Genomic DNA, 14,426 nt, shown 5'->3' on the forward strand with positions numbered 1-14,426 from the left:
AACAAACTTCACCTCTGCCTAATGTTCTTCTAAAGCCCCACTCCGTGAGACCTATGGGGGTCTAAGGAACACCAACCAGCCTAAGTAGAACCGTACTTTGCATCCACAACTGATCTCCACAATGCCTCTATCTCATGCTCATAACACCACAACTACTTCCCTAACAAAGCCTTTTTGAAGATCCTCAAATTCCGGATACCCAAACCACCTTTTGAAATAGGGGAACAAACCGTGGACCAGCTAACCAAGTGATATTTGAATTCTTCACCTAGACTTCCCCCCAAGAAATCTCGATGAAGCTTCTCTATACGACTAGCAACACTGGATGGAATAGGGAACAGAGAAAGGAAGTACATGGGAAGATTAGATAAAGTGCTCTTTAAAAGGGTAACTCTATCACCCTTTGACAGATACATCCGCTGCCAACTAGCCAGTCGTCTTTCAATCTTACCAACTACATCATCCCAAATGGACTTGGCCTTAAAAAGGGCCCCCAACGAAAGACCGAGATACTTTAGAGGTAGAGAGGAAACGCCACAACCCCAAATGACAACCAATTCATCCATATTATCCACATCACCCATAGGAGCCAAAACTGACTTGGCCAAATTGACCTTTAAACCTGAAATAGCTTCAAAAGACAAAAAGAAAACCCGAAGAAAACTTAGATGATCAATATTAGCCCCACAAAAGACTAAAGTATCGTCTGCGAATAATAGATGAGAAATATTAAACACCCTGTTGCTTCCAGAACTCATTGAGAAACCTGATAGAAAGCCCCTGTGAGTAGAAACAACGAACAACTTATTTAGGGCCTCCATCACAATGACAAATAAGAGAGGTGATAGAGAATCACCCTATCGAAGTCCGCGTGAGCTGCTGAAAGAACCAGAAGAGGTGCCATTCACCAAGATAGAGAAGCGCGCCGAGGAAATACAATGCGCTATCCACGAACACCATCTCTCTCCAAAACCACATATTCTCATCATATACATTAGGAAATTTCAGTTGACATGATCATAAGCCTTCTCAATATATAGCTTGCATAGCAACCCTGGTACACCTGATTGAATACGACTATCCGAACACTCATTAGCAATAAGAACTGAATCAAGAATTTGCCTACCTTTCACAAAAGCATTTTGAGGTTTCAAGATTATCTTTTCCACAACCTTTCTAAGTCTATTTGCAAGAACTTTTGCAATGATTTTGTAAACCCTACTTACAAGACTAATAGGCCAAAAATCTTTAAAAAAGATCCACAACCCCAGACTTCTTTGGAATTAGGGCAAGAAAAGTGGCGTTAATGCTTTTGACAAACTTGTTATGAGTGTGAAAGTCTTGGAATACCCCTATGAGATCTGTCTTAATCACATCCCAACAATCTTGGCAGAACGCTATGTATACGGGCTAGAGGGTTTTTGGGCCAGAATTGAATGTATCAAGCCTTAGTATTAATCATCAAGGAGGGCTTGATGAGCTGAAATCCAAAGGTAGAGAAACAATAGAGGTCCATTCACTTAAGTTTGGCGATAGATTCTATGGCCTTAGTAAGGTGGCAATGTACAGATGGTGGACACTACCCAAAAGAGGGACCCAGCGGAGAGTGAAGGCGGGAGCACCTGTGTCCACGACGGGTTCATGCTAGTGGTTGGAGCTGGCTATTGCGCAACCAGTTAACAATAGAAGGTACAGATAAGTCCTTTGGACAATCAAGAAGTCTTCATGGTGATGCGTTGCGAGAATTTCTGATGGTTATGAGTTTGATGACGTGAGGGGTTGACAGAGCACATGGGTTTGGTCTAGATGAAGCCGAAGGTAGCAAAGCAAGTAGGAGCGAGAGTATTAGCCAAGGGAAAAACAGTTTAACGAGTTTGGGTTTGAATTCAAGTTTTCCATTGGTGGTGGTCGCTACTTCAAAGGGACTTATTGGGCAGATAAATGGGTACCAGAAAGTGGGGGAAAAAAGTTTCAGAGTAGAGAAGGCAAGTTCTCGAAAAGAGAAGCTAGAAAAAAAATGGATTTGGATTTTGAAGAAGGGGAAAGGTTAGACTCTATGGGATATTTATCTGTGTTTTAGAGGCATTGTGGTTGAATGATAAGGATAAGGACACAAATTTCTTACAAACTAGGTTATAGAAGTTCCTATAATCCAGCCTCTAAAACATGACGCGTTCTTTAAACATGTGAGAAACTCATTATTTCTTATTGGTGATATTAAAAAAGCATGTGAAAAGCACATGCTATTAAAAAAGATCTTTTTCTCACATCTCAAGGGACACGTCACTTTTTTAGAGGTTGAGTGTTTGGGATCAGGGCGATGAGGAGGATGGTGTATCCCCTTTCCCTTTGGGTGTTTATCCGCCTGACATGCCTTTGGATTGGGCGGCGGATGGTGAAGAGGATGAGGTTCTGCTTTTGGCTATCTTGGATGCCAGTAGTGAAGAGGGGTTGCATCTGGAAACAATGGTTGCGCGCCAAAAGACCAAAGGTAGAAGGGAGGTGTTGAATTTGAAAAGTTCCATTAATTATGGCGATGCTTATGCAACCTCGGCGTTAGAAAGGCAAGACTCACATGATGTAGTGTTAAGTGCCTCTTGTGGGCCTTAGGTCTTTTGGATTTTTAGGGTCTCGCAGGTTTGTTGGATCTCTTTTTTTTTTTTTTGGGGGGGGGGGGGTTGTTGGGTTTGGTTGGTCTCTTGTATAGTACCTGTGTAGTTAGGGACGCCTTAGGCTTGTAAGAAATTTCTATTCTAGGGATAAAATGATTGGTTGTGATTATGAGCTAGTGGGAGAAGCCTTGATGTATAGGGGCGAGAGATCTGGAGATACCCGTTATTCTATTGCTATGATGGACTTCTCAAATTTCATCTTTGAACAGGGTCTTACGGACATCCCACTCGTGGGTGAAAAATTCATGTGGTCCAATGAAAGTGAGAATCAATTTTTTATTTTTTTATAAGTAAGAAACCATTCTCATTAAAAAAGCGTAAGGCAGTCCTTAATACATTGGGTGTATACAAAGGAAATAACTAATTAGAAAGAGGAAAGTGAGCGAGAAAGTCAACAAAACTAAATGACAAAGGGTGGACATAAGCTGTAGTCCAAAAGTACAATGTAAGGTAGAACGAGGATAAAATCTCCTCCAAGGTACTTTCAAAGAGGACCACCAACAATCAAGCAAGTCAATAACTCGTCTGGGCATAACCCAAGACATTCCAAAATGATTGAAGAGAGTACTCCATAAAACAGAAGCCATGTCGCAGTGAAGAAGATGGTCCACGGACTCCCCAATCTTCTTACACATATAGCATTTATTTATCATGATAACATGCCGCTTTCTGAGATTTTATAGTGTAAGGATTTTGCCAAGAGCCATGGACCACGCAAAAAAGGTGGCCCTTGAAGGAGCCTGAGTGTGTCAAACACTTTTCTAGGGAAAGCGATTACCAACAGAGCAAGAAACAAACATTTTTTTGGAGGAGACCCATCACATCTTATCTTTGTTACATCTTCTCACTTTAACTGAATACAATGCGTGGAAGAAAGAAGCAAAATAATCCACCTCTCAATCGTGAGCCTCCCTAGTAAAGCTCACGTTCTACTGGTCGGAAAGTTAGAAAGGTTACCTTAAGAGCTGTGCCCCCACACCACAAATCGTGCCAAAAGCTGATTCTAGATCCATCCCCCACAACAAATCTAGTGAAGCTTGAGAAAGAATCCCAATCTTTTTTTTTTTTTTTCTTGCGTATTAATAAAATTCTACTTACTTATCAAAAAAAAAGAATCCCAATCTTTTTTGATGTTCTTCCACACCCCCACCCTAAAGGCACCTGTTGGCTTGAGAGAGTAACACCCGACCCATAGGCTGTCGTATTTAGAATCCACCGCTACTCTCCACCATGCATCTCTCTCAGACCCAAAGCGCCATAACCATTTACCTAGCAGGGCGCGATTGAACACACTAAAATTTTTTAATCCCCAACCCTCTCTTAGAGATCGGAGAGCAGACCTTGTCCCAGCAAACCCTGTGATATTTAAATTCTTCGCCTATCTCTTCCCATAAAAAGTCTCGTTGGAGCTTGTCCATTTGATTAGCCACACTAGCAAGAATGGGGAAGAGAGACAAGAAATATGTAGGTAGATTGGAGAGAGTACTCTTGATAAGGGTAATCTTGCCACCCTTGGACAAATACAACCTTTTCCAACTGGCTTAGTGACGCTCCATCTTTACCACGATGCCATCCTAGATAGACTTAGCCTTGTAACATGTCCATAGCAGCATACCAAGATACTTCAGGGGCAGAGAGGAAATCCCTCAGGCCATTATGTTAGCCAACTCAGCAACGTTATCACGTTGCTAACAAGAACCAAGAGGGATTTGGCCAGATTGACCTTTAAGCCAGATATAACTTCAAAACATAATAAGAGGACACACATATAGCGGAGGTGGCTAGGGTTAGCCTCACAGAAGACCAAGTTATCAATTTCGTTTTTAGCAATGATGTCTTGTCTGGAGTGGTTTCTCAAAAATTATTGTACTCTGATGTGTTTGTCATTACTGAGGACAAGAAAGTTTTAGTATTGGGAACTCAAATTGGTTGCCACTCTATTTGATTTAGAGGTGGAGAGGATAGGACGAGTTGAGGTTAGTCAGGCATGGTAATTTTGACATTAGCTCTTATAATGAAGCATTAAGAGAGCGTATGGTGGTTTCTTCCCTAGGAAAAATATCTGGTCTGTGGAGCTTCAGAAAGGTGCCTTTTCTTTTGTCCTTCGTTTAGATAGCTGTGTTGGAAATGATCTTGAAGAGGATCAATGCTGCATGTCAAAAAAAAAAAGAAAAACAAGAGAGAGAGAGAAAGAGCCCTTAGAAAATTTGAGGGGAAAGGTCTGTCGATTAATGAAATTAGTTGTTAAGAGATGTGATTTTAAGGCAAAGGGTGCTATAAAAGTATGCATAGCTTGACTGATATATAGGATAAAGAACTATGCTGGATGACACAATTTGGTTGAAAAGGAAGCTGATAAAGGTACAATACCTAAATCAAAGTAATATGTACTACAATTTATGTATAAAGGGTGCTAGATTGTAGACATCTTTAGTGTGCTAGGGCTTTTGCACTTTTCTTTTAATAAATTATTATTCACAAAAAAAATTTATGTATAAAGGTTGCTAGATGTGTAAAGAAGAAATTTGGTACTGGGATGATGGGATTGTAGCATGTGAGATAAGAGCATGAATCAAAGTTTGACAATTGTGTAGGACTAGTAATTACATTTGAATTATACAGTTTGGTTGAAAAGGAAGCTGAGAAAGTAGTATAGCTAAATTAGAGTGACATTTTTCATAAACGTAGGTACAAAGTGGAACAGGGTGTATATATTTAAGGGTATTAAGAGAGAGAGAAGAGGAATTCTGGTAGTAATATTAATGGAGCTGGAGAATTAGGAGAATAACAGTAATGGCAGGTTCGAGGAGCCACCCTCCAAAAGACAAAAGCAGTAAATGCCAAAAGATAACCCTAGCAACCTAGAGGCCTTATATTTATAGCCCCTTACAATTAAGCCCATTAATTCCTAGATAATAATAGACCCGCATCAGGCCCAATAAGCTGGCCCTTATTTACTAAGATCGGTGGCCCAGATCTGCTCTCCTAGACGCACCGTTTGGACTGCACTAGTGACTCCAGCTGGAACGCAACTCGCTAGCTACTGATAACTCCTGAACCACGTGTCTCTCTCGCAACTCCCTTTTCTTCTTCGGCTTCTCCTGAACTCTTCATTTCTTCAAGACTCCAACTTTACCCTTCTTCCTCTCCCATCACTGTGACACAAAGGGATGGGGTAAAGAGCAAACTTGAACTTGCTAGGATGAGGGAAAGAAAGTAGAGATGCAACGGCTGAGTTCATTGATGGTGAGAATAAGAGAGATTAGTCGATACTAAAATATGGTGGACTTTCCCTCATAAAAGTAGATGAAAACCATATAGTGGAATCAAGTAACATAAAATTCTGAAAAGGCTAGAAATCTTTGGCATTTTGAAGGTGCAATACTACATAGACAAACTCTTTATGATATGGTACTAAATTTCATATTTTAGGATTACTTATAAAAAAAAAAGTATTAAACTTCATATTTTAGGATTCTTAAATGGTGCTGTTTTGGCTCATAGTGCAAGGTCTTGCTTATGGAATCCAATGGCCCTCAATTTTTGATGTACTCCTAATAGATAGTTGGCACTTGTACATGGGCTGACGAAATGCATCTTGACTGATGCAAAACATGCACATGAAGGGGCTTTGCAACTTGCGGAATCAGTTACAACTTGCGGAATCAGTTACTGGTATAGTGGATTACAGAAATAAGGAATTGGTGGGGCAACCTATGGGTGGGAGTTTAGTAGAAACTGAGCAAATGTCTTTTAGTTGGCAAATGTCTTTTTTTGTTTTTGTTTTTGTGAAGGATTAGTTTGGAAGCCTATTATGCTGTTAGGCTTGTCTGTGGTTGACATGCTGTCTGCTCAGTTTGCTACAAAATGGGGAACCATGACAGATTGGCATTAGATTGGCAGTTGTCATCCTATTAAGTAGGAAGACAGTTCTAATTTGGTTTATCTTTTTCACATGATTTTTGGTGTATTCTATTTCATAATTTAAGCTGTGAAGGATGATATTCTTCTTTGGCGTGACTATTTTACTCTACACAATAGTTCATTGGGAAAAAAAAATTCCTTAGTGTTCTTTGCATATATTTGCTTTCACCTGCTGATTCTGACCTTTATTCTTTCCCTAATACAGATTGAGAAGCCCTTACAGAAACATGGTGGCAGGCTTGAACACAATGAAACATATTGTGGTTCTTGTTTTGGTGCAGAAACGGTACATTTGATCATCTGGTATCCCTTATGTTGCTACAGTATCTTTTAATAATTTTGAAGCATGCAACCGTGTCATAAAGTAGGTACCAATGTGGACCATCAAACTAGTTAACCAGAAAATGCTTGTGGATTAGTGACATTCTTGTGGGTATGAATCATGAGTACTTTAGATTTTGGGATGACAACCATCACCTTCGCCACGCTGGTTCCATCTATTCAGATTGGAACCATATGCAAAAATCATCCATATCTTCCACCCCCACCTCCCTTTTTTCTTTCTTTTTTTCCAAATTTATCTAAATAAGTTTTTCTTCCTGCTATCGTTGTTGTTTTTTAATATTTCAATCCACAGTTATTTACCTTACACCCCTCCCCACCCTTCCTCCTTTTACATGAAAGAAAAATAAATCAATATCTTCATTCGAACTTACCAATTTAGATCATTTGTCTTGTACCATGGTATTCTATGTTTTGGTTCTTCTCGGTCTCTCCTGCTTTTGGAAACCCAATTTTAGAGTTTTATTATTTATATATATACATTTTTTTTTTTTTATATATATAGCAGATGCTTTTCATATACTTATATTTTGGACTTTTCCATCCTAGTTTTTCCTTTCATCTGCCTGAGAACTTCATTTTAAGTGCTTTATCTAATAAAATGTTTATTTAACTCCCTGAATATTCTTGAGTTCTTTTGTCCACAGGTTTGAACATATTAAATTAGGAAATCATGTTGCGAACTTGAAATTTTCTTTCTGATGAAGTGGGGCTAAGTAGTAACATTCCCATCCATGATTATTAAGAAGTCAGGTCAGCTTAGATGCCCCTTCAGTTGCATCTGCCTTGTACTTGACCAGCTTATAAGATGGAAGCATTTTGGATGGTGAACCTTTTGTGCGCTGGGTACTTGGACTATGTTTATTAATGCTTTGTTTTCTGTTTTCAAGACAAATACATTAACAAACAACTTAAAACACACGGCATTATTCAAAAACACAAAACACTTCTAAAAACAGTTTTCACCTTTTTTTACGTCTAATTAGAACATTTTTTCAAATAAAAAACATCAACAAACATACCCATAGTTTCTCCTTTTCTTGGTAAAATTTCTTATTCCATATCGATAAAGTAGATGGTGGCATTGAATGATACCATTGATGACTAAGCATTAAGAGACATAGGTGAGAAGGCTCCCGCTAAAATATTCATTATGGCAGATATCAAGATCCCGAGTGAGTTTTATCTGAATTTAAATTCAGTTCAAATGCATATCAAATTTAAAAATTATCTACAATGCAAGTCCAGGGGCCGTTTCATGTTTGAAAAATATCCCTTGTGGGGCTAGCTGTCTCCACTTGCTATCTTTGGGAATTGGTTGAACTTTCTTGTTCAAGTTGCTTTGTTTATAGATTAGAAACTTACACGTGAGTGCTTGATGCAACCGGCAAAGAGCTAAAGGAAAAGAAAAGGATCAAATACCTAGAGATTCTAGATTGTGGTCAGGTTTTGCTCGTGTTTGGTTTCCTTTGTATATTTCCTGTATGCTTAGGGCCGTCTTACGTTTTTTATATATTTCTTTGATTACCTATCAAAAGTGTTTGGTGCACAAAGGTTTCTTTGAGGGCGACCTTTTTTGTTTGGTCAGTGGCCCTAGGAAAGATCCTTACCATAACCAATATGAGAAAACGGCATGTCATCGTGGTTGATAGGTGAACTATGTGTATAAAGAATGGAGAGTTCGTGGATGACCTTCTTCTCCATTGTGAGGTTGCTGGTGTAGTCGACTTATCTGCGTGTTGGTGGAAAGCCTGTAGCGCTGAGAGTACTGCTGTGTAGAAGATGGTGCCTTCATGCTTTTTGTAGTGTCGATAGAGAAAAAAGAAATGATAAAAGTTTTGAGGACCATGAGAAGACTTTGAAAGAGATTAAGTCGTTATTTTTCTATACATTGTATCTTTGGACAACAACTTTTGTTTTTTCCTTTGGTGTTTAGTTATAATGATTTCCTTGCTCTTTTTTTCTTTTTCTAGCTAGATGTTTTCTCATGTATACTTCCTATGTATTTGGGGTGTCTTACACTTTTAATGATATCTCGATTACTTATAAAAAAAAAATCCCATTCAATCACAGCTAACGCCAATTGCACATTCAAACATTTGTATTCAGGCCTCAATTTTACAATTAGACAATCAATATGTACAAATCATTATCAAACCAAAATTTTTTCCAAATCAAGGCAACCTAGACCCTAATTTCAAGTTTTCTTTAGTTTATCCTATAGCAATTTTTTTGATAAGTAATAAGCCAATCTCATTAAAAGTGTAAGGCGCCTCTTACGCGCCTTACGCTTTGAGAATTTGGGCGGGTCCGTTCAATGGAACGTGAGTTTTTTTAGAGAGGCTCATGATTGGGAAGTAGATGTTTTTGCCTCTTTCTTCCAGTGGCTGGGCTCTACCAAGGTAAATATGGAGAGGGCAGATTGTCTTATATGGGTCCCATCCAAGAAAGGTGTGTTCAGGGTGAAGTCATTTTTTGATTCTATGATGTGTGCTGGAGTGTACTCGGTTCCCATGGAAGTGTGTGTGGCGGTCTCAGGCTCCCCCGAGGGCAGCTTTCTTCACTTGGTCTGCAGCTCTAGGCAGAATTTTGACCTTGGACAATCTTAGGAAGAGGAACTTAATTATTGTGAATAGATGCTGTCTTTGCAAGCGGGATGGGGAATCAGTGGACCATATTCTTCTGCATTGCGATCTGGCCTCAGCTCTATGGAACAACATTTTTTCACGCTTTGGTATCGCGTGGGTCATGCCTAGTAGTGTGCTTGACTTAGTGGCTTGTTGGTGGAAGTCGGGGAGATCTGGGAGTGCTACTTCTTGGAAGATGGTGCCTATTTGCCTTTTTTGGTGTATTTGGAGAGAAAGAAATCTTAGGTGTTTTGAGAATTTAGAAAGTTCCCTAGAGGAGGTGTTAGAGTTGTTTCTCCATACTTTGTATGTTTGGTCGATGGCTTATTTGTACCCTCTATCTATCAGCTTTGCTGAATTCCTCACTTCTTTTTCGCTTTCTAGTTAGGTGTTTCCTGTTGTATACTTCTAGTGTACGTAGGGGCGCCTTACGCTTTCAATAAAACTATCATTACTTATCAAAAAAAAAAAAAAAAAAAAAAGCGTAAGGCGCCTCTTAGTACACTAGGAGTATACAAAAGGAAACGCCTAACTAGATAAACAAGTAAGGAAGTCAAGAAAGCTTAGATAATGGGAACACATAAGCCGTAGCCCAAAAATACAGAATGTGATAAAAGGAGGATAAAAGTTCTTCAAGGGTCTTCTCCACGTCCTCAAAGTTTCGGTTGTTTCTTTCCTTCCATAAGCACCAAAAGAGGCAAGTGGGTACCATTTTCCACACCTTAACACTCCTCGACTGGCCTGAAGATCACCAACAAGCAAGCAAATCGATAACCCGTCGTGGTATAACCCAAGACAATCCAAAGCGACTGAAAAGAGAGTACCACAAGATAGAAGTCACATCGCAATGAAGAAGGAGATGGTCCACAGTCTCCTCTGTCTTCTTGTACATGCAGCATCTGTTTATCACGATGACATGACACTTTTTGAAATTGTCCAAGGTGGGGATCTTTTCAAGAGTCGCTAACCATGAAAAGAAGGCCGCGCTTGAGGGGGTTTGGGTCCGCCACACACATTTCCAAGGAAAGCGGGTACCTATAGTACGAGTCGGGGAGTGAAAAAAAGTCTTGACCTTGAAGAGGCATTTTTTTGGAGGGGACCCACCAAAGCTGCTTGTCGCCTCCTTTTCTGACTATAACTGAATGCAACATTTGGAAGAAAGAAGCAAAAACATTCACCTCCCAATCATGCGCTTCTCTAATGCAATTGAAATTAATTGAGATTAACATTATCACAAGATATATCGGTTGGGTAACATACCTAAAGTAGTTTAATTTGATGAAAACAGCATATTGGGATGGGTAGGGTTTGATCAACATGGTAGCTTTCTGCGGGATTCTGATGGTACTTCAGTAGTTAGAGGGCAACATTGGTTGGATTAGAGCCAAAACAACCGGCCAAGGTCTGGGAAACGGTTTCAGTCTAAAGTAAACTTGTTGGGCTCAGCAATGCGAATCCTGACTGGGCTTGCCTGCTTTTTCCTTGGTGTTGTCGTGTCATGTCCTGCTGACGAGGCATGAGTGACCATTGAGGGGCATATGTGAGGGAGAAGGACACTGATAAAAGAGGAATTAAAATACTTTGGTCTTTTCTGTCACATACTAAATTAGCCCTTCTTGGGCTAATTGACTAAATTACCTTTGACTTCACTTACATTTACTTGTATCCGCACAGTTTAATGCACCTTTTGCACATAAACCCATAGTTCCTATGCAGAAATAGTTTTCTTTTCCCAAAATATCCTTACAAAAATAAGTGGAATTATAATAGTATGTGACAATATCACGTGATAAAAAATGAAAATCAATATTACTATAGTATTATTCATGAAATAAAAATTTTAGGAAATTAATACCATTGCATTTCATATGCATTGCACAATGGGGTTCTAAAATTTCCTAGGATTGATCTGTTGTTGATTGTTCTTGCTTTTAAAGACTTAATTTAGTGTACTTACATTAAACCTTGTGCAAAGAGGACAGCGACACAGTATGCTAAAATTAAAATGCTGTGTTAATCACTCATTTAATATCTTGGGCTGCCTTTCTTTTTTCCCTTGTAGCACTGCTCTCGGGCTGATTTGTATTAGAGAGCCAATATTCCCAATCTGTAAAGATCAGTTTTTTCTGTAATTGCTTTGTTGTTTCCTAATTTTTCACTGGCTCTCTCATGTGCAGTCAGATGACGATTGTTGTAACTCATGTGAAGAAGTTCATGAAGCATATAGGAAAAAAGGTTGGGCTCTAACAAATATGGATATGATAGACCAGGTTAGTTTGCAATACTCTTCTTTTTCAGGGTATTTTCTTACTGCACAATCACTAACACATCAAATTTTCTTTGATAACAATGTAAAAACTAAGGTCATCAACTTTTAAGATCTTGAACTGGTTGAAGAAATTGAACTATTGTTTCTGTTACTGAAATTGAAATAGTGATTTCTTGCTGCTGAATCTTGAGGTTAATATACATGGCAGGGAAGAATGTGCCCCCCTTTCAAAATGAAATTTTTTTTTTTTAGATTTTTTCCAAAATTTTGAAAGAAAAAACATTTTTTTTAATAGATTTTTGTCATTTTATTAATGATGCCCCCCTAAAAAAGATTCAGTCCAGTTTGGCCCCTTCCCCCTAAAATCTAAATTTCTGCTTTTGTCCCTATCCATGGATTGGAGAACTTTTTCAATCATAGAAATCGATATACTACATTTCTAGCTTGAATTCTTTTTTTGGCTTCAATATTGAATACTATCCGGAGGGGTTGGGGGAATTATTTAGTCATACCAGATTTGAGGTGAAAAATGGCTTTAAGATTACATTCTAGCATGACATGTAGTACAGGGATTAGGCTCATAAGGAAGCTTTCCCGGTTTTGTATAGTATTGCTTGCGTTAAGGCTGCTTTTGCAGCAGATTACTGGAGTTATCTAGTAATTCCTATCAGTAAAATATAAGCTTTATCAGAGCGGCTCAAGATTGGGAGGCGGATGCCTTTGTTTCGTTCTATAACTTGTTGTTTCTCTCTTAGATTGAGCCAATGAGGGGAAACTTTGCTGGGCCCCTTCCAAGAGAGGGATGTTTACCATTAGATCTTTCTATAACTTTCTTGTACCTCATGATAACACCCCTTTCCCTTGGAAGTGTATTTGGCGGAGTAAGGTCCCTTTGAGCGAGCGTTCTTTACTTGGACAACCACCCTATAGAAGATCCTCACCATATATAACCTTAGAATACATGTCATTGTGGTTGACTGGTGTTGTATGTGTAAGAGGAGTGGGGAGTTTGTGGATCATCTTCTAGTCCACTATGATATCGCCAGTGTCTTATGGAATGCTATTTTCAGCCGTGTTGGATTAGCTTGGATTATACCTAAAAGAGTAGTAGATCTTCTCGCTTGTTGGAAAGGGGTGTGCGGCAGTCCTCAAGGTGCAGTAGTGTGGAAGATGGTTCTGTCTTGTTTTTGTGGTGTCTTTGGAGGGAAACAAATGATAGAAGTTTTGAAGATTGCAAAAGAACGGTGGTGGAACTAAAGTCTTTTTTTGTCAAAACTTTTTTCACTGAACAATTGCTCTAGATCTTAATGTGCTTGGTTTTCTTGATTTCTTAACCATCTTTCTCTTGTATACATCATGTGTACTTAGGTTGCGGCTTTTGCGCTTTTCAATGATATCTCATTTACTTGTATTAATAAAAAAGCATTCTTTTTTATCTTCTCTTAATCCCTTTTTTTATTCTTTTGAAGATGTTCTTTTTGTGTAAAAAATTTATCCAAAGTAAAGCAGGCCTGCTAGTCTGCCTGGTTTATCGAACTAGCTAGCATGAGTTCAATTTTTATGTTGTGTTTATGTGTGTTGTATCTCTGTGTTTTTTTTTCTTTTTTGTATAAAAGTTTTGAAGATCGCGAGACGGTGGTCTTTCCTCTTCAATACTCTTTACCACTAGATATTTGTATCTGTGTTAATATATGTTCTCTGTAGATGGCACCTTTATTTTTTTTTCACCGTATCTGGTTCTAATCAGATCTATGCGCTTGCTAAGACATTTTTTCAACTGATAATTAAATTATTAAGAATTAAGACTCCACTAAACCTTGTGATGTTACTACTTCCATTGGGTAAACTAATGGTCTTTGCAGTTCAGCTTCATGTTCATAAATTGTTATAAATTGATCCAAATTTTAGGTGAAAGATAGGCCTCGCGTATGACATTGGCAAATTGTCTAAGGGTTGAATGGTGCTTATGCTATGCAATGGGTGCATACCTTCACGTATAGCTATGGTAGAAGCCTTTTCCAGTTGGCTAGTTAAACTCCAAATAAGCACATGAAGCAATTTCCCTGAACTTGAAAAATGTGTGATGACTCATAACATCTGTACTTCACTGGGTCATTTAAAGGCTTCGAGGGTTTTTAATCAAGACTGCGTTGCAATATGCTTGTCGTGATAAAATGGGGGTGCTTAAATTAATGATGATTATGTTGAGCTACACCAATTTTGTGGTGTGACAGTATGGCTAGTATAGTCAGCCCTTTCCTTACATTAGAAACACACTGTTACTTAGATCCATCACTATGGAGAAACGCAATGCAACCAACTCCTGAAGAACATTTGGTGACTCTTCCAATGTTTGGTCCATGATGCCTCCCTTATTTGACTCTTCCCAGAAGTTCAAATTCGTCCAACATTGTCTTGTGGAGTTTGTGTTTAAACTTTTATTTTTTTCAAGTGAAAAATGCTCAGTGCTCAATGCTGAACTGAAAAAATTTCAATGCTCATTTTTTTTTGACTTTCCTATTTGTCCTTTGGCTTTCAGTGCAAACGAGAAGGTTTTATCCAAAAGATAAAGGATGAGGAAGGTGAAGGATG

General features: G+C 38.7%; 1 protein-coding gene across 2 annotated transcripts in view; it reads left to right on the forward strand.

Annotated features, from left to right (window-relative positions):
- LOC133881001 (uncharacterized) overlaps positions 1-14,426 on the forward strand; it is a 28,709-nt gene that overhangs the window by 7,335 nt on the left and 6,948 nt on the right. For both annotated transcript variants that reach the window (XM_062319971.1, XM_062319970.1), the window contains exons 5-7: positions 6,802-6,882; positions 11,743-11,835; positions 14,374-14,426. The exon at positions 14,374-14,426 is cut by the window's right edge and continues 127 nt beyond it. In XM_062319971.1, coding sequence (XP_062175955.1) covers positions 6,802-6,882; positions 11,743-11,835; positions 14,374-14,426 — 227 coding nt within the window. The remainder of the gene's footprint in view (positions 1-6,801; positions 6,883-11,742; positions 11,836-14,373) is intronic.

This window comes from Alnus glutinosa, chromosome 11, assembly GCF_958979055.1.
Source record: "Alnus glutinosa chromosome 11, dhAlnGlut1.1, whole genome shotgun sequence".
In the NCBI taxonomy this organism is placed as follows: domain Eukaryota; kingdom Viridiplantae; phylum Streptophyta; class Magnoliopsida; order Fagales; family Betulaceae; genus Alnus; species Alnus glutinosa.